The sequence below is a fragment of the Medicago truncatula genome, chromosome 1 (genome assembly GCF_003473485.1).
Source record: "Medicago truncatula cultivar Jemalong A17 chromosome 1, MtrunA17r5.0-ANR, whole genome shotgun sequence".
In the NCBI taxonomy this organism is placed as follows: Eukaryota; Viridiplantae; Streptophyta; class Magnoliopsida; order Fabales; family Fabaceae; genus Medicago; species Medicago truncatula.
The window spans coordinates 55,401,405-55,414,275 of NC_053042.1; the positions used below are offsets into that span (position 1 = coordinate 55,401,405).

Consider the following 12,871-nt stretch of genomic DNA (forward strand, 5'->3'; position numbering starts at 1 on the left):
ATATAGGTCAATATTTTTGGGGTCGTGCATTTGTTGAGTTTACTATGTGTTGTGTGTGTTGACATTATGTATACTCTATTCTTATGGTTGTTGTCTATTCACATGTTACAGTGTAACCTCTTTGCATGTTGAAAATGCATGTTATTTATATACAAACATTTTGTTGTTGTTTGGGGTTGACAATTTTATGTATCTTAAAATCAGTTGGTGATCATGGAGGCTTTGAGGAGCGCTTTGGAGCAGGTAGCACTTGGATGACATCGAGGTGCCAATGTCAAGTGACAACGGCTTTCTTCTCTCTCACATAAAGATCTTTTGTTTTTTTTGTACACTTATGATATTGTGATTGGCCAATATCATATAACATTGACAACCCAATATCATCCAAGTATTATCCTTCAAATTGCTTCCGAAGCTGTTTCAGACCAAACCATATCTATTTTTTAAAATGGTTTTGCGAACCGACTCAGACCATAAATATGATTAAGGTTTATGAACCATGCACACACCTAGCTATACTCATGTTGAAAAACATATGTGCTAATAATAATGTGTTTTTATTTTATATTTTTAATCTTTAAAAAAAATTAGTATGTTTTTTTGATATATAGTATATTTTAGGCTTAATTGATCTGTCGGTCCCTTAACTTATTTCTTTTATTCAATTTGGTCCCATAAGTCTTAACTTTCTCAAACACGTCCTTTAACTTATTTCTTTTATTCAATTTGGTTCAATTTTGATAATTTTAATACCCTAAAAAAAGAGACCGTTGGATTACGGAGGTCTATCGGATTTTATAGTGTATCACCAACACCTAATTTATTTACTTTCTTCTTCTTCCATCATCTTCGTCTATCCTTCAAAAAAACCCATTTTTTTTATCACAAAAATTCATCATTTCAACTTCAACAAAAACACATAATCAAATAAACCCTTAAATCTAGAATTAACATCACTATACTAACTAGAATGAACATCCTGAATTTTCAATTATATCTTCCAAATGAACAGATTTCTTCAAATATCAAGAATCATTCATTCATTTTCTACAGCAACCAACAAATTTCTTTGGAAGAAACAAGTTTTGAATATTAGGCATAGGTCAACAACACTGCCATTAGCAATGGTAACATCAAGAATCTTTTTTCATTTATTCATCGTTCCTCACATCCAATTGAATATGCCATGGCACAATTCGTGTCTTCTCCCTTGCAGAATTTCCAGTCTATTCTAAAACCATAATCAATCCAAATCGTATTAAATTCAAGATGATTGTTCTTAATTAATAAAAAATTATGAATAAAAATTAAAATTGGAAAAAACCTAATTGTGTTATGAAACGCTAGATCTGGTGATATGTACGTGAAATTGAAGATGAAGGAGGGGGTGAAGGGAAATTACTTGGGCGGTGAGATATTCAGTACGAATCAACAGAGAATTGAAGACAGGCCTTGCTTCTTCTTGAGGTTGCCTTCATGGCAGCACCAGAACTTAGGGTTTTGTCTCTACCAACCATTAATGATGAAATTGAAAACGAAAACAAAGATTTGAAGAACAGTGAAGTTTTTGAATCGGTGAGGATGAGAGCAGAATGAACGATTATTTGGAAGAGTAAAGGTGAAAAAATGGGTATTAATTTTGAATTGAGTTTGTGGATGAAGATGAAATCTGATTTATCGTTAAAGGTGATGAATTTGATAAATGGATGTTAGTTTTGATTATGAGTTGATAGTGGTGATCTTAATTCTAGATTTAAGGGTTTATTTGATCATGTGTTTTGGTTGAAGTTGAAATGATGAATTTTTGAAATTAAAAAAAAAAAAAGTTTTTTTGATGAAGATGATGAATGTTGTATGAAGATGAAGATGAAGATGAAGAAGAATAAAATAAATTAGGTGTTGGTGATACACTGTTAAAATCATGGATCTCTTTTATCCAACGGTCTCCTTTTTCAGAAGATTAAAATTGACGAAATAGGACTAAATGGACAACGGAAACATATATAAAGGACCAACTTGAACATTTTAAGAGTTATAGGACCAATTTGAAGAAAAGAATTAAGTTAAGGGACCGGGTGTTCAATTAAGCCTATATTTTATTTTCTTATTTTTTCAATTAGGCTTTAGAATACACTCGCTTACAACAAAAGGGGATTGATTCGATTCTATAAACCCAAAGCAAAACACCCTTTTCGTGCTTGTTACTAAACCCCTTCCTCCACCTACGGCGGCTCCTTCGACTCTCCCCGCCGGAACCACTGCATTCCGATTACCCTTCGTAAACCCATTTGAAGCTTCTTCTTACTTCTCCTCTATTGCCGCCGCCGCCACTAAAACCCTTTCACCTTTTTCTGTAAAGTTTTCAAATTTCTTAGCATCCATTACTCTTTTAAGTGTTTTGTGGATTCCTTTTGTTGCGTTGAAGTTAAGTTCGGAGAATGGCTGCGTGGTCTAGTAGAAAGTTGCTTAGAGACGTTTTTCTCAAAAGGGCTGTTTTCAATCGAATTCCAACCGTCAGAGCTTTTTCTTCTTCACCTCAAAATGCTCCTAAGATTGGTTACTATTCCAAGAAAGTACGCTTTTTTATTTCCTTTTCTCACATTATACATTCTATTGTATTGTTTACTTTGTTTTTGGGATTTTCAATCAAAAATTGTTTTTAAGGTTAATCTTGAGGTTGGATTGGAAGATGCCAATTCATTTCGCGGTATGGTATTAACAACTGCATTGTACATGTTACTGAGATTAATTTTATGTCTTAATGAATTCGAAGATATTTTAGAGATAACTACTTATATGTAAACATATTTAAGAATAATACGTAGTGTCCTGTACTCTGTGATCTAGTTGTTGCTGACATGTACATTTGAACTTGTTTTTGACTTCTGAGCCCGGTCTGTTTGGATTGAATACTAGCTTAAGTCTTGTGAGACTGTTTGGAAGAACTTATATAAACAACTTATCACATTGTTCATAAGCTATTTTCAGCTTATTTTCATAAATTCTCCAAGATAGCTTATGAAAACATCTGATAACTTATACGAAAACAATTTACTTTATTTTATCTTTTACTATAGAAATAACACATATGCAGACACCTATCATAATAAGTGCTTCTGCTGTAAGCTGCAATTAAGCTGTTTATCCAAAGAGGGTCGAGTCTACTTTGGCCAATTTTGGATTAGCTTATTGTTCAAAGGAGTTTTTAATTAAAATAAGTTAATGGCTCTTCAATTATGGAAAAGTTCCTACAAGCAGCTTATAGGTGTTCATTAAGGAGTTTGACAAAATAACTTTTGAAAAAATTGGGGTGCAAAGCTTATTTAAAGTTTGACTAATACAAGAAGACATTGTTTAAAACCTCAAGGCTGTTATAAGATTCTTTTGATATTCCTTTTTTCCTCAAATGTTTGTGTAGAAGTTCATCTAAACTTTCTCCTATTCTATTTACTTTGAATTGCCAGGGAAGACTGTTGACAGGAGCCACGTTAGGCCTAGTTATAGCCGGTGGAGCTTATGTGAGTACTGTGGATGAAGCTACTTTCTGGTACTTCATTTGGGAGTTTAATGTTGTATGCATTTTGATTGCTTCTTTAATTGTTTAATTTTTTTTAATTACTATTCTATTTCGTTTTTCATCTCAAAGGGAAAAAAAACTGTGTACTCAGATGTTTTCACTATGTAGTCTTCTACAACTTTTACCGATTACACTAGAAAAATATTATCGATAATGCTTGATTTGAAGATGAAATCAATACCTTCGAAATGAATGATCCAATTTGGAGCTATATTCTTTACAGCGGATGGTTATTCTCAGCAACAAAACTCGTGAATCCTTTTTTCGCTTTGATGGACGCCGAGGTTGCACACAGACTAGCGGTCTCAGCTGCAGCTCGTTGTTGGGTTCCCAGGGAGAAGAGGCCCGATCCACCAATTTTAGGTTTAGAGGTTTGGGGAAGAAAGTTCTCCAACCCAGTAGGTCTTGCTGCAGGCTTTGATAAAAATGCCGAGGCTGTGGATGGCTTACTTGGTTTAGGCTTTGGCTTTGTGGAGGTTGGCTCTGTTACTCCTGTCCCCCAGGATGGAAATCCAAAGCCTCGAATGTTTAGGTTGCGAAACGAAGGGTAAGTATTTGTCTTTTGTTTCTTTGCACTAGAGAAACAGCTTTTGAAATTAAATGAAGGTTGTTGTTACTTTTGATAGGGTGTTCATTTTAAACATGTTCTTCTATGATAATCTACTTCTTCCTAAGCCCATTCAATCAAATTTGCAGTGCTGTTATAAATAGATGTGGCTTTAATAGCGAGGGGATTGTTGCTGTTGCAAAGCGGTTGGGTGCTCAGCATGGTAAGAGAAAACTAGATGAAACTTCAAGCACTTCAACAAATTCAAATAATGAAGTCAAACATGGTGGAAAAGCTGGCCCTGGCATTCTTGGTGTCAATCTCGGCAAGAACAAGACAAGTGAAGATTCTGCAGCAGACTATGTTCAAGGAGTACATACATTGTCCCAATTTGCTGATTATTTGGTAAATATTCTTTGATTATATATATACTGGTTATAAAAAAACAAACGAATGATAGAAAATTAATATGCCACAACTTATCCTGGTATGGTGGAGTGCATGCTATAAAGATAATCATACACCTTTTCATGTCTAACATGTATGCTTGGCAACTTTCTTCATGCAGTTAAATTAGATATGTGGTCAATATAGCTGGTAAACATTCCTTGTTTGTTGTGTTCAACATGTATGTGTTTCAATTGCATTCATTTTAAATTTTTAATAAAAAAATATTTGCATTTTATTACATAGCAAGTCATGCTTTGTCACTAAAGCATGTATATACACTACAGTTAACAGTGTACTTTAAAAATGCATAGTATGGATTTTTAACACATTTACAACAATAATAACAACAACAAAAGCCTTTTTCTATTAGGTGAGTTGACTGCAATGGTAAAAAAGATACAATAATTCCTTTCACGAATCATGTCCAATGATAGAGTATTGAATCTTTTTTTTTGAACGGCGAATGTTAGTAATTAGTTGTTAGATTAATTAATATTCACTCATTTGTCCGAGTTTCAACCCATGATCTCCAACTTCTTAACCATAAACTCAATTTGACATGCAATTTTCTTTGGTCTTTCTCTATCTATCGTGATATTTTTCCTCTTTTCTACCAGCCTTTCTAACACATTCCAGATCGCCTTTGACAAGACTATCATCTGCTCTATAGTGGAAATTATCCCACACTCCTCTCTTAATGGTTTCATTTATAGGTCTATCTTGTTTTGTTTGACTTTGAGCACTCGACCATCATAACTTTCTCATATCCGCAACACTGACCTCACTGTCTTACTACTGGCTCTTTTATGGCTTGATTGACAATTTGAAAAAAAAAACTGTATTTGCAAAATAAATTGTTTAATGAGTAAAAGAGGTCTAACAGTATAAAATGATCTAAAATGTCAATCAAATATCTATGCCCTGGATCATTTGCCTTATCTCTCATTAATATCCTTGTCCTTTGGTTGATAGTTTTAAATTTTTATTAATATCTCTGACATTCCCCTTCTCATAAAAATCCCAGATGTAGTGTGGACGAATTATGTGTGCTAAAATAATACTTTTTAAAAGTTAAAGATTGGTGCCAAAACCCCACACTCATTTTTTAACTCACGGCTACATACTCAAAGACTCCAGCCACATGATGAACTATCTTAAAAGCTCAGTCCTGCATGAGAAAATTTAGTGATGACTATTGTTAATATCTCCAACATTTTTTAATTCACAAGCAAATAACATTATTTTGGTGAAGTGGTGTACTAGTGTTCTGCCAATGGTGGCCTGGTTTGACCTGAGAACAAGAAATCAATCATAGGAAACTTTGACCGGAGATAACTGGTCAAAATAAAAATGCTAAAAATATCATAGTCTATTTTGGCATTGCTCCATTTTTTATTTCTTTAAAAACTAGCACCACTCAAAAGTCAAAAGAGGTGGTTCATCCAATTTCTTTCAATTGAAAAAAGAAAGTTTTCATTATGGATTGAGGATGGAAAGTTGGCTATGAGAGTTATTTAACATGAACCAAAACGTGACTTCGGTGATATGATCATCCAAACTGATATATGCATTTTAGGTTCTCTTTGATTTTCAATAGATGGCTCTTTCCTGGATGCTGTCATCTCAATTGCTCATGCTCTGGTTTAGGAAACTGAGAATAATGTTGTATGATATGCCGAAAGTATGAGAGAGATTAAGAAGAATTTGTGGCAGAGTCAGTTTGGATAAACTTCTCAAGAAGCACTACAGAAAAAATAATATTCCTTAGCCAACTTATATAGTTATATATACTGATTCCATTTTTCTATAGAAAAAGTCAAGTATCTTGGGGGTAAATGCAAATTTTCAAATGAAGGCTTGATATTCTGTTCAGCTAAATATTTGTATCGCTTTCTAGGTGATTAATGTTTCATCACCCAATACCCCTGGCTTGCGCATGCTTCAAGGAAGAAAGCAATTGAAGGATCTTGTAAAGAAGGTAGGAACTAGGATGTGAAGCTTTCATTATTTGTATCTCACCTTGATACTAAGGTATTGACTCTAGAAAAAAATTGCTTTTCTTATGAAGGTTCAGGCTGCACGTGATGAAATGCAATGGGGTGAGGAGGGCCCCCCTCCATTGTTGGTAAAAATCGCACCAGATTTGTCAAAAGAAGACCTTGAAGACATTGCTGCAGTAAGCATGTTCATGTTCATGTATTTTTTCTGCTATCTTCATCATCACATATGCCATATAACAGTTTATATCTGTTTGTAGGTTGCATTGGCTCTTCACTTGGATGGACTGGTATCTCTGTACCTTATCACTAATTTAAATTTGTGGCATGAAGAAAAAGCTTCAAATTGTGCAAATCTTCACTTCATTCACTCTTAATATATTCATTTATTATTTCCAGATTATATCAAATACTACTATTTCAAGACCAGATCCTGTCAAAAACAATCCATTGGCCTCAGAAACTGGTGGCTTGAGTGGGAAGCCTCTCTTCAATCTCTCTACCAATATCTTGAAGGAGATGTATATCTTGACAAGGGTACATTTGTTGTTATTATTATTATATTGTAATTTGCAAACTTTACTGAAATAAGAGTTTAGTGCATCTAATAATTTCTCGCTCCAATGCATGCCACTACTTTGGATGGTGCAAGTAGTATAGTATCCGTGGATGCTAATGTATACACTTATAAGCACTGATTTGTAATTTCCATTAGAGTAAAATACTCAGCACCTGATAGTGTTTTTTAGTGGAGTCCTTTCACTGTACACTATTTTCAGCATTTTTAATTACAGATTTTGTATGCACATTCCAGCACATAATGTTTTTCTTTGTCTTGATTTGCTTATACATGTTATTCATGCCTAACAACACGACTCTGTCAATTCATGTATATCAGGGTAGGATTCCTTTGATTGGCTGTGGGGGCATTAGCAGGTAAAAATTATGTTTTCCTTCACTTATTCACTGTTGTATATTAGTATTCCTCTTATCATCTAAAACTGCAAATAAAATATGCAATAATTCCGAGCCTTGTGTAAAAATTCAGTGGGGAGGATGCATACCAGAAAGTACGAGCTGGAGCAACTCTTGTTCAACTCTATACAGCATTTGCTTATGGGGGACCTGCACTCATTCCTCAAATAAAGGTACCCTACTATTCTTTTCACTGTTACACATGAGTTTTATCCACATTTCAATAGTATATATGCATGCACCATAGTTCTCATTTTAATTCAATTGGTTTATAGGCTGAATTAGCTGCATGCTTAGAAAGAGATGGTTTCAAATCCATCCTTGATGCAGTTGGTGCAGATTGCAGATGAGTTTTATCCGGGAAGCATAATATCATTATAGGTGTAGCAGTGTTTCTATTTTGGCATTGCCAAGTTTGCATTTTTTTTGTTTTACTTTTTGCTTGCCTTTCTCTTATATATTGTTATTTAATTTAAATGGGTTTGGCCACGTGTTCTGAATTGTAAAAGTGAAGGTTTTTTTTAGGCAATTCAGTCAATTTTTGTTTTAGAGTGATGATGATTGTTTGGCAATAAACTGCCAAATCATTGAGAAATACTTGTGTTGTGTAGCATAAACCCATAAACAAAGTTATGGGGCATAAAGTTAGAATAACCCATCAATATGCCGTCAAGTGGTACTCTAAATTTATTTATGTGAATACTCAACATGAAGCCATGTTATGTTGGTTGTGTATTGAAATTCTTATTGTCGTCGTTGGTATGAATTGGAGCGTATTTTTTGCATAAACCGGGTATCTTCCGTGTAATTGTGGAGACTTGTTCTTCGAGTTGGATGGGATCTAGAGTGCCAACTTTCTCTCAACGGTAGTGTTGCATTCTCAGGACTAGATGACTAGATTTGCTGGATTCAAATTAGAGTACCTATCCAGTTGAAAGTGACACTAAAGATATAGATCAAGGTAGATTTTTTATTTAAAAAAAAAAAATCCAGGAACTTATAAGAAACTAAATCGTAAGTTCCAATGAAACTATAAAGATTGATTAATCAGTTTCATTTTTGTTTTTGAAATGAATTAGTTTCAATTTTATAGGACGAGAAAGATGAAGGGATATGGAGAAAAAGGCAATGTGTAGAATAATGGTGGTGGTGATAAAGGTTAAAGGAAGGGTAATAAGTGTTATCATATGCCCCACATGCAAAAAGTATTCATACAATAATAGTTTAATGATTTGACTCGAAAAATAAAAAAGATATTTTGAGGTTGTGGAGGGAGTCAAATCAGGGTAAGGATATTTTGATTTTGAATCCTGCTATTAAATTAATACTCACTCTAATTCTCAATACCTCACTCTTTTATTTAGGAAAATTAATGCAGAGTCTTAGGGGATGTATTAGATTAGGATTTTAAAAGATTTTTTAATTATAAAAAAGTTTTGTGGTATTCAATCAAGACTTTTTGCAATTTAAAAATAGTCTTGTGGTATTCAATCAAGACTCTTTGTCATTTTAAAAAAGTCTTGAGGTATTCAATCAAGACTTTTCATCATTTAAAAAAAGTCTTGTGGTATTCAAAATCATTCAAATTTCGAAGGATTGTTTAATAAATTGGATTTTGATGGATTTTGTGGGATTTTGTAGTGTAATTTTAACAAGAAAAAGTCTTTCATGAAAAGATGAGATTTTTTGAGATTGTTTTTATTTTAAAAGTTACTATCTTTTTCTTCTCATCTCTCTCTCTCTCTCTCTCTCTCTCTCTCTCTCTCTCCTTTCTCTCTTCGTTTCTCTATCTCTCCATTCTCTCTCTCTCTCTCTCTCTCTCTCTCTCTCTCTCTCATCCCCCTCTCTCCCTCTCTCTATCTCATAAAAAAAAATAAAAAATTGTATTGAGAATATTATGATAGAGAGTATGTCGTAATCAATGTTCCGCAAATCGAGTGTTAAATCTCCGAGATTATCGAGTTTACATTTTTAGGTACAAAAATTGTGTTAACTCTGAGGTAAAATCGGTTTCTGGTAAAATTAAAAGGTTTAACGAGTTTGACTGAGTTAACACTCGGTAAACTCGTGTAACTCGACCGATTTGTAATGGCTGACACAATATTTTTTTTTGAAAGATTTGTAAGTGCTGAAATAATTTTAAATATGTACAATTGAATTTTGTGGGAATAACATTTTTAACAAATAAAAAATGTGTATTGAGAATAATGTGTTAAGTGTTTTTTAGTCCCTTAAAATCTTATAAAATCCATAAAATTCTTAAAATTTAAAAATCAATAGTAAAAGAATTTTTTATTGGTTTTATTTTTCTTTATTCAAACGCTAGAATTTATTTGTTCATTATTTTTATCATTCACGCTTGTAAGTTTGTTCTTTTTCCCCTAAAATTCATTGAATCTTTTGAAATTTTAAAATCACATAAAATTCTTTGAAATCCTTAAAAGTCTGTGTGATAAATCCTTTAAAATCTTGAGTGTATAAAGTCTTTTACATAAAAAGTCTTTTAAAATCTCACAGAATCAATACAATCTCACACAGTCTTTTAAAATCTTAAAGACTTTTTTTATTAAAATAGTCTTTTAAAATCCTAATCCTATACACCCCCTTATTATATTTATATTATGTTGGCCGATTTTAAAGTGAGTTTTAAAAAGAGTAATAGAGTAAGTTTTTACGGTCTAATTTAATTTAGATCTAAGCTTCAAAAGTTGATGTAAATGTGGGACTAATTGCTTCTTATTGTGTCCCCACAACGTTATAATCTATCTATTAAAAGAAAAAGAGGCAGACAAGCATTAAGGTGCAGTGCACTTGTATTGTCTCCTTCTCATGTTCATTTTTCACACCCCTAAAATAGATATTCGGGCCCCATACTAACTCATCTCGACCAACTCATAAAAACCGTGTTTTCTTTAATAGTAGTGATATTTGAACAACCATTTCAGACAACTTTTGTGATAATTTTTTTTTTCTCTTTTCATTGGTTAAAAACAATGGAGAGAGAAAAAGGAAGAGAGAGAATAAAAAGATAATGGGTGCGTTTGATTTGCTAAAAAATGAAGGACAAGACAGAACAACTCTAATTGTCCAGTGTTTGATTTGTAAAATTGTTTCAAGTACAGGATAAACTGAAGGCAAGGGACAGAACAAAAACTCATATTTTTGTTCCTCACCAACCACAACACAACTTTTTGTCCCACCTACATGTTGTCTAAAATACAAAAATAACATTTTGTCCCTCAAAAATGGTATAAAACAAAAAATTACTCAATGCCATAAAAAATTTGTCATGTATTGTTTTGCCTTGTGTTGTTCTGTTATATCTTGTACTGTTTTGTCCAGTACTTGCTGTTTTGCAAACCAAACACACCAAATATGGATATGAGAGATAAAATTGTCAAAAAAGTTATCACAAATGATTGTATAAATATCATTTCTCTTTCTCTAAACTTGTAAAATGTGAAAATTTCACATATCAAATTCGTCATATATCCTCGTATATTTTGATAAAATAAATGAATTCAATAAATAAAAATAACACTAGAAACATATAATATTTGTTTACTTTACCAACATTATACTGTTGTAAATGGAATTGAACTTTCTCTAAAGCAAATTCTTGAGTTTAAATCATATGAAAAAAAACGTAATTTGTTTTATGCATAGAGATTAGAAACTAGTTATCAATGAAGTTAACCCATTTGGGTTGGTCTAGTGGTATTGGCTTGGAATCTGGGAGTGTGCTCCTCCTCAAAGTTTCAGGTTCGATTCTCTCTGGTATCAATTTAAGACGGTTAGTTTAGCTTCTTAAAAAAAAAAAGTTATCAATGAAGTTGGTAGATATTTTGTATTTATAATATGTTACAAAAAATATTTACAAGTAGAGATTTAATTGACACAAAGAACATGACTGGTTAAAATTGCAAATAAAATGAGAGACAAAAAAATAATAATGAAGATAGAAAATAATTATCTTACATGTTTTTTGGTTACTCAAGTTATTCTCGTGCGATTTCTAAAAAAATAGTTATTCTTCTACAAGAAACGATATGTATTAAAGTACAAAGATCTGTTTAAATGGTTGAAATTTTTCAAGAGATGTTCTACGTTACTCACTAACCATAGATCAAACTCATGAACCGGTGTTTAAGTGATATAGTTACCTGCCAACTGCATCCCATTGAAAATGTACATTAATTTTCGCTTTAACTTTTGGTTTAAAATGTAATTTCCGGCTTATATACAATTTAAAATGTAACTTTTTAAACATGCATACCGTCACATCTCACATGATATATTCTAGGAATAATGATATAATGTAATAACATGAAAAAAAAATAGATATAATTGGATGCATGTTACAGGCAAACAAAATTTAAACACATGTGAAACAAATCTATACTTTGAGGATGAATACTAATCAAATATTTGATAATTAAAGTTAGAATCGAGATCATCTCTATTTAGCTAAAGAAATAAAGACCTCTATTTTAAAATATCTTTTGAAAAAATGGGTCTCACTAGTATCATATTTTCTCCTTCCAAAATTGTATTTAGAAATAAAGAGATCATAACTCATAAGGATGATGTATTAAAAAAAGAGCAATGATATTTGTATATCCATTTAATGACAACTTAGTTTTTTTCTCCTTTGATTGGTCAAAAATAATGGAGAGAGAAGAAAGAATAAAGAAAACAATAACATCATATTCATGTGAGTATGAGAGATAAAGTGACAAAATGGTTGTACAAATATCATTTTCTCATTAAAAAAACAAAGATGATATGTTAAGTTTTTTCTCCTTGTAACCATGTTCTCATTGTGAATTATCTACAAATTTTATTGATGATTAAATTTTTGCCAAGAACCTGATTTGCCAATTTTTACGGTGTCTTGTCTTCCTCTCAATCATGTTTTTTTTATTCAATTTATCAACGTTTTTTTATCCACAAAACTTAAACTTGAGACATTGTTTAAAAGATTTGAAATCAATTTGACTCAGATCAATATATCAAACATCAAGTTTGAAATGTAGATTTAATATTAATAACATTAAATAATTTATTTATGGTACGATTCATAGGTGATCTAATTGATATAGTAATTGCAATTGATGGGTACATGGAAAAACGTTGTTTTTGTACCAAGCAACACAGTAGTGTAGTGACTGCCATCCTACCTTAAAAGTTAAAATATTGATTAAATGATTTGAGACTGAACAACAAACGAATTATTGGCTCTTGTAACAAAAATAAAATGGATTATTATTGATAATTTAATTAGAAAAAGACCAAATCATACCAAATATTCGTCTTGTGAAAATA

The 12,871-nt window shown here is 32.1% G+C and overlaps 1 protein-coding gene across 1 annotated transcript; it reads left to right on the forward strand.

Moving 5' to 3' along the window:
* The first annotated feature begins 2,128 nt into the window (after positions 1–2,128).
* Positions 2,129–8,308, forward strand: LOC11421923 (dihydroorotate dehydrogenase (quinone), mitochondrial). Its single transcript, XM_003592689.4, has 11 exons — positions 2,129–2,573; positions 3,465–3,547; positions 3,801–4,124; positions 4,274–4,529; positions 6,472–6,552; positions 6,643–6,750; positions 6,832–6,861; positions 6,971–7,108; positions 7,470–7,507; positions 7,620–7,719; positions 7,822–8,308. The coding sequence occupies exons 1-11, from the start codon at positions 2,439–2,441 to the stop codon at positions 7,894–7,896; spliced, it is 1,368 nt and encodes a 455-aa protein (XP_003592737.1). The 5' UTR covers positions 2,129–2,438; the 3' UTR covers positions 7,897–8,308.
* The last annotated feature ends 4,563 nt before the right edge of the window (positions 8,309–12,871 follow it).

Coding starts and splice junctions, on each gene's coding strand:
- LOC11421923 (XM_003592689.4), top strand. CDS start 2,439: ATGGCTGCGTGGTCTAGTAGAAAGTTGCTTAGAGACGTTTTTCTCAAA. Junction 2,574..3,464: donor TTGGTTACTATTCCAAGAAA/GTACGCTTTTTT, acceptor TTGAATTGCCAG/GGAAGACTGTTGACAGGAGC. Junction 7,720..7,821: donor CACTCATTCCTCAAATAAAG/GTACCCTACTAT, acceptor ATTGGTTTATAG/GCTGAATTAGCTGCATGCTT.